This window comes from Caretta caretta, chromosome 27, assembly GCF_965140235.1.
Source record: "Caretta caretta isolate rCarCar2 chromosome 27, rCarCar1.hap1, whole genome shotgun sequence".
Taxonomy (NCBI): Eukaryota; Metazoa; Chordata; order Testudines; family Cheloniidae; genus Caretta; species Caretta caretta.
This window is the reverse complement of record NC_134232.1, coordinates 10270150-10277799: the sequence shown is the minus strand read 5'-3', so window position 1 is coordinate 10277799 and position 7650 is coordinate 10270150. Positions and strand designations below refer to the sequence as shown.

Genomic DNA, 7650 nt, shown 5'->3' with positions numbered 1-7650 from the left:
TGGAGCTATTGGCCCAAGGAGGATGCTGTGGCCAAAGTCCAGGGCCCAAAGGATCCTTGGGGTGGGGAGGGAGAGACATCTGACCCATCTAAAGCAAGGAGAGGGGAGTGCTGGGTGGGGGTGCTTACTTTTCAAATAAAAGTTTCTAGCCTGCATGGTTATGGAGAAAGCTTGAAAATGTGAATCTTAGAGATTCAAAAACCAGGTTGCCAACTAAAAGACCCCAAAATATAGTCATTCAAAAAAATCTTCATAAATTTAAAGCCTGTTTTATAATGTTATGGGAGGACTTATTCATGATTTTTTAATGCTTCCGATAGGCAATACTGAGGTCGTTCCAGGTATGGGGAATGTCATGTACAAAGGCACAAAGTTAAGAGAGGATGAAGATGGACAGAATACATTAAAAGGTAAAGAACAAGACAGGGAGGACGCTGATTGATGTCCTGGCATATTTATTAGTAGATGAAGCCAGGGACCAATTGGTTTAACCTGTTCATGAAAACAAAGGCGGAGATGCAGATGGAGACTGGAGCTGTTCAGCGCTTTGAAGGCAGGGAGCTTCACAAAGAAGAAGAAAGAAATGGGTTTGACGACAGTTGATGTGGTAAGAGCCAGAGGTAGGATGGGACACCATTTGAAATAAGTGTGAATCTCCCAAGCCTAGGGGCTCACCCACCCTGCCCTCCTGCAATAGCACATCATGGTGGCATTCCTTGTCTTGGGATATGGCTTTGGAGGTCGCAGTGCAAGGAGACTTTGTGGGTCCTTCATGTTTGGGGGAAAGAGTGACAAGGTAGGACCCTCTTAATCATTTAACTGGGCACTGGAAAGGGTGGAACACACCCTATTGCTCAGGCAGATGGCTCCACCCGCTGGCTAGTTTGTGGATTGACAGACGGCTATCTGATAAAATGGACAAGAAACCTGATTGAGAGAGAAAGTGGGGTTTGTTTTTTTCTTATTATTATTCAGTGTCTAAAACCTCTACGCTTTTTGTTTATCAGCACCTATTTAACTCAAGACAAGATAAAGTATTGAACAGGGAGAAAAATTCTTCAGTGGTTGAGGTTTTTCGCTAGGATGAACCCAAAGCCTAACTCACCAGGTCTCTTTCTTTACTCTGCTAGAATGGTTGAGCAGCACCTCGCTCTACTTTTCTCCTGTGGCTGCCCTGTTTCCCTCCTGCAGTCTGTACTGATGTGGGGAAAGGTCAAGGTCACTGAGACACGTTAGAGTATGTGAGAGGTCTTTAAAAATCAGACCATTTACTTCTTAATACATGCATGAATTACATAACTCTGACTTAACTGAAAATTTTATATGAAAATTTAACTTCTGTTTGTTTTTCACCTCAGAAATATCTGGAACGTTGAACTTATCTTCCCTGGAGGTCTCCTGGAAGGATGCAGAAATAGCTGAGGACTTAATTATAGGACCTGGGATGCTGAATTAAACAACAGCTTTTCTTCCAACTGTTTGCTCAGGTGTTTGAGATACAAATATTAACAAAACAAAGGAAAACCAAGTGTTTTAAACAGTGCATTTTAAAAACCACAATTAGAAGCAACCCGACAAAAGGAAAAAATGGGCTTCTGACATTTTTGCTTCTTCCGGAGGTGTAAAGAAAATATGAATTAAAAAGATTCTAAAGCACTGGATAGTAGAATTATGAACTTGTCTGTCTGTATCCATATGTTGTCTCTGTCTTATAAATTAGATTATAAGGTTTCTGGGACGGGGACAGTCTTTTTGCTCTGTATTTGTACAGCACCTAGCACAGTGGGATCCTGATCTATAATTAGGGCTCCTAGGTAATACAAATAAAAATTATTAATAGTGTCATCACAGATAACATGGAAAATAAACCCAATTAAGTGAGAGGGGAATAATTTTATTATTATTATTTGGTGTTTAAAACCTCTCAAATTTTATTTGATTTTGTCAGCATCTGTTTAACTCAAACACACAGGAGAAAACCCCTCTTTGTTGAGGACTGATCACATATATACATCCTTTAACTAAAGGCTGAGAAAGCCCCAAGCCCGCATTTCCAAATGACCCACATGCTATATTTATGCTGCAGTGTAAACCAAGGTTTGAACTCAGGATCAAACCTAACTCTTCTGCTGTCTACAAATCGCACTAACCTAGGGCTTGGACCTAGGTTTCCTGAACAGGGGTGGAAGGTCTGACCCTGAGTCAAGATGGGTTCCAGGGTAGCCCTATAGCTTTGCAAACAGTTGGAAGAAAAGCTGTTGTTTAATTCAGCATCCCAGGTCCTATAAATTAAGTCCTCAGCTATTTCTGCACCCTTCCAGGAGATCTCCAGGGAAGATAAGCTCTACGTTCCAGATGCAGCCCCACTGGACTCGTGCTCTGGGAGTCCACCAAAAGTATCTAACAGTTCTATGGGCTGAATTTCTTTGTCATTTGGACAGTCAAGTTTTACCACACTACCACTAACCAAGGTCTAGAGCGGACACATTTTGGAAGGGTGCTAGAAAGTCTGGGATGTCAGTGATTGGTATTGGGCCCGCATGGTTCAACAAACAGTGTTCAACAATTGGTAATCTGATGGCACAAACAAGTGTAGATGCTCAAGCTGTAGGTTAACGAACCCAGGGTGTGCTCATTTGTGTTCTATTAACCATGGGCTTACATTGCAGTGTAGATATATCCACAGAGACCTCTGACAAAAGGGAAGCATAACTTTGCTAAGGAAAAAAAGTAGAAAATAAAATAATTATAAACATTTCCAGCCTTTATTATGCATCATAAAGAAGCATAAAAAGACAGATCACCTTTAAACATAAAATAGTGAAGGGTTCAAACTCCGATTGAACTTGAACCCATGACCTCAGGGGCCTCAAGTTCAAAACCAGGCAGAGAGTTGTGCAAGGAAAACTGTTCCTATAGACGACCACTCATGGGCCCGTGGTTTGAAGCCAGGCCATAGTGGCCACTGGAGACCCTGGGTTCAACTGGGAGGCAGCTGCTGGGAGGTGAAGGTGCAGGTTCAAATCCAGCCCAAAATGGCGGATGAGGATCCCAGATTCAAATCCAGACCCGGACAACTCCTTGGGGTCCCCTGTGCGTGAGTTAGGTTTGGGGCCCCCAAGGAGCTGTCCGGGGCTAGATTCGAACCCCCGTCCACACCCTGCAGTTACAGCCTCATCACGTGACCCCCAAGGTAGCTTCCGCTCCCACGTTGCAATAATCTCCAGGACTGAAGGGGGAAGGAGTCAAAGTAACTGGGATTCTCTAGCCTCCCCCTTGGCCAACTCTACGGTCCTTGGGAAGGCGATCAGGCAGCCAACCAATCAGAAGTCCCAAAGGAGCCAATCGGGACGTGAGCACGTCGTCGCCCTTTCACGCAGGCCGAATGTCCCGGATTTTGGTAGGCGGGGACTCATCCAGGAGAGCCAATAGGGAGCGCACGTTCTGTCCCCACGAGGCAACGGGGCAGCGCACGTTGCGTGGCGGCGGCCAATGGGAGTGGAGGACGCTGAGGTACAGGGCAAGGTGAGCGGCGGGGCGGGGCTTGCTCTCCTGTCTCAAAGGGCTGCAGCTCGGGGGCTCGCGTGGGGGTGACCGTCCGCAGGTGAGGTGCCCGAGCTGGCTGCTGCTGGGCCTCGGCTCCGGCTGTAGCCCGAGCTTGGCTCGCTAGGGCGGCCGCCTTCTCCTCTGACCTTCGTGGCTGGGGCAGTTGAGGGGAGGAGGCAGAAAGGGGGGCAGTTGAGGGGGGGAGGCAGAAAGGGAGGGAGGCAGAAAGGGGGGGAGGTAGAAAGGGGGCAGTTGAGGGGGGGAGGCAGAAAGAGGGGCAGTTGAGGGGGGGAGGCAGAAAGGGAGGGAGGCAGAAAGGGGGGGAGGTAGAAAGGGGGCAGTTGAGGGGGGGAGGCAGAAAGGGGGGGGCAGTTGAGGGGGGGAGGCAGAAAGGGGAGGGGGCAGTTGAGGGGAGGAGGCAGAAAGGGGGGCAGTTGAGGGGAGGAGGCAGAAAGGGGGGCAGTTGAGGGGGGGAGGCAGAAAGGGAGGGAGGCAGAAAGGGGGGGAGGCAGAAAGGGGGCAGTTGAGGGGGGGAGGCAGAAAGGGGGCAGTTGAGGGGGGGAGGCAGAAAGGGGAGGAGGCAGAAAGGGGGGGGCAGTTGAGGGGGGAGGCAGAAAGGGGAGGGGGCAGTTGAGGGGGGGAGGCAGAAAGGGGGGCAGTTGAGGGGAGAGGGGGCCTTTTACTGATTTGCTGCACCCTCCCCCTTATTAGGGTGGGTCTTGATTATGACAATAGGTGTATTTTTAAAGTGTAGCGGCTAACAATAACGGTGTGTTTTAAAACTGGCATTGACAGGGAAAGCTGTACTGTAACTTATTCTCTGGTCAACGGTGAAACTTTAGGCTCCACCCCACCAGAATTCGCCTCTACCTGCTAACAACTTGTCCCTGTGCTGAATGAATCTTTTAAATATACTAGCTTTAAAACTTTAATCTAGGAAATCCCTTAGTTTATTCTTCCCATCTTGGCCCTCATGGTGACTTTCCACAATTGGAGGTCACTGTCTCGCTCATGCTACTCCATCTGTGTGGCTCCCTCTTGTTTCTGAGGGACTGACTCAACCCTTCTGTCAGCATCCATTGAAAGCCAGCCTTTTCTTTTAGTTTAGTTTTATTATTGAAACTCAGCAAAACCCTTTTGTGAGCCTGTGTCTGAAGGACCCCAAGTAAAACTACAACAAACTTTGGCAGAGAGCGAGACTGAGTCGTAATTGAAGGGAGAATCAGGGGAAGGAAGCAGGACAAGGATAAGGCACAGTAGCTAAATTTTGTTTATAGTTCTCCTGGGGAGCGTATGTTGATCTGATGTGCATTCTACTGTAAAGAGTAACATGGGGTTTGGGTATGTGTTGTTCCTTTTCAATGTGTTTTTGCTTTCTTCTCACTAGATCAGTCAAAATGCAGACTCCAGTGGCCCTCCTTGCTTCTCCAGCTCTGGTAAGCAGCTTTTTGTTTGCAGAGGAGTAATGCCAGGAGGTGGGGATGCAGCTACCATGGTAAATGAAGGCATTTCTGTTTAGAGCTGTGTTCAAAATGCTGTTCCAGACACCCTTCTATTTGGGATGTGTTATGGTGGATAACTTTCAGTCCAGACTCCTTGACTGGGGGAATCAAGGTCATCTGTGGTGTTGGTGAAGGGAGGGTGGATATCTTCTCAGTCTCCATAGGGTTGTATTGTTATGCAAATCCAGAGGCTGAGAAGATATGCTAACCTATTGTGGCTAAGGGTACTGCCACCTCCACTCTTGATAGGATTCCTTCCTAGTTGTAAGTCCCTCAAAGTGTACAACACTGGCTCAAAACTCAAATATAGTGGCACTAATTATACTTCAATAGTGTCTTGTCCTTAGATTATAGGTTATTGTTAGTCAGCTAGCTTGAGTCCCTGAGACATTTGCTTTCAAATTTTATCAGTGGAGTTGAGGGTGACTCTTAATTTCTTGTTCGTGACAAAAGCTGTTCAAAGACCCCAATAGATGACTGTAAACTGCCTTCAAATCTAAGGAATGTGGAGGTGTCCCATTATGGATTACATGTCTTTCTTTCACTTCAGTTCCGCTGCTGTTCCAGGGCTCTGGCAAGGCCGGTTTCCATATCTGTACTGAGCAGGCCTGAGACTCAGACGGTACAGGTAAGACTAAAGAAAATTGCCCCTAGCTGCTGTAATTGTGTCTCTAATTCTAACATCTTGAGATGAAATGCCTCCTTGTCGTGGTTAGTCCTGTCATTAGTCACTAGCCAGATGTATGTGGGTTTGGACAATGGAGATACTGTTTGTCTTCAGTGCCTGGCTCAGGTTACCAGCTCGAATGGCTGGTGACTCTGTACAGAGATTGAGGGGGAAGGGGAGGATAAGAAGCCTGTACATTAAGGAATGGCTAGAGGTTGTACTATGGGTTGGAGTATTGCCCTACCAAGATGCTAGGGTTGCCTTTCAGCTGGGCAAAGTTTGGATGCCCTTGCTGTACCTAGAATAGAGGATAAAATGTAGACAGACACTTAATAAATGTATTCAATTAAAATAATGTTGCTGTTTGGCTTCTTCTCCCTTCTCCCCACAGCTCTCTGGTGTTTCCCATCTACAGCTGGCTCACCGGGAGTTCCAAACGAGCGCTACCTCTAGGGATATTGATACTGCTGCTAAGTTCATTGGTGCAGGTGCTGCCACAGTTGGGGTGGCTGGTTCAGGAGCAGGTATTGGAACAGTGTTTGGCAGCTTGATCATCGGCTATGCCAGGTAAGCAAGCCACTGGCTTCAACTCTACTTCCCTGTTCCAGCAGTCAGTTTTGTAGGCCCTTTTTGTAAACACTCAGTTTTAGCTGTTACTTATTTTGTAGGAAAAGGACATTGAGACTGACCATAGCAAACAAAAAAGTGGGGGAGGAATAAGAAGGTGAATTTAGAACTGTAAAAAGAAAAGGAGTACTTGTGGTGTTCCAAACCCCAAGGAACCATTTATAATGAGGATCTTGCGTTTTCATAGCATCTTTTATCCACACACATCCCACAGGCTTTACAAATTTAATTCCCAATTAATACACGCTAAGGAATTACTTTGCCCATCAGTGAAATGAAGGCACCTCTGGGGTAGAAAGTGACTTATTTACACTGCTAAACAGCTACACTACATAGTTTAAGACAGGATGTAAAGAATATCAATCACTTCCTCAGTCTTTCAACATGTTTACAACACCTCAGTAGAACTTCACAGCTGCTGCCATCACACAGAGGGCATAATGCCATTAATGCTTGGTAAGGGATTGCTGCCTGATAAAATAATTATGTGGAGACCAGCCTTTGGGGTTTAGGGGATTGCACACAGACATGCTAAGAAGCCAGAGAAATGCCTTGAACTACTTTGGCTTTCTCTCACTTCTTTCTCTGCTCAAACTTAATGCATGTGTGTGTTCTAAGTCTCCCACTGTCATGTCCACATTCATCCGTATCCACTATTCTGTGGGATCCTGTCTTCAGGAGGCATAACCTTACCACTGAATCCAGTAGCTTGTGAGAGAGCATCCTTAGCTCCTTGTGGAATAGATTTGTTTTTTTCTCACTTAGGAATCTGTTTTTTGATGTGTCCCTTACAGGAATCCCTCTCTCAAGCAGCAGCTCTTCTCCTACGCCATCCTGGGCTTTGCCCTGTCCGAGGCCATGGGACTCTTCTGTTTGATGGTGGCATTCCTCATCCTGTTTGCTATGTGACAGCCTCTGGGCCAACCCATGGCTTCCATCACTCTGTGTCCTCTCCGGTTTGAGTCTGCCTCCTTCACCAGAGCGTTCCAGATTTATAATTAAACAAAAGCTTTTCTCTTAATAAACTGGTTTCAGACTCCTCCTTTCTCACACTCAATATGGCCCAGTGGTGAGGCCTGGGATGTCCTTAGGGATTCATCTTCCATGGTATACTGATAAAAGAAAGTAATCTTGTAGGAGTTTTAAAGATGACCCAGAAGGATAAGAATGGTGGGCTGCGGGAGAAGGTAGCTACTGTAAATAAGGTAGCAAGATAAGTAAAGTTGGCTGGTTGCTACTAAGTGACTTGAGTCTGCAGCTTTATACTACCATAATAGCTTGAGGGAAGGGCCACTGGTGCTGATCACA

The 7650-nt window shown here is 46.4% G+C and overlaps 1 protein-coding gene across 1 annotated transcript; it reads left to right on the top strand.

The window, feature by feature from the left end:
- Nucleotides 1-3370: 3370 nt before the first annotated feature.
- On the top strand, nt 3371-7367 carry ATP5MC1 (ATP synthase membrane subunit c locus 1). Its single transcript, XM_048830401.1, has 5 exons — nt 3371-3525; nt 4934-4982; nt 5599-5676; nt 6107-6282; nt 7137-7367. The coding sequence occupies exons 1-5, from the start codon at nt 3386-3388 to the stop codon at nt 7249-7251; spliced, it is 558 nt and encodes a 185-aa protein (XP_048686358.1). The 5' UTR covers nt 3371-3385; the 3' UTR covers nt 7252-7367.
- Nucleotides 7368-7650: the final 283 nt, after the last annotated feature.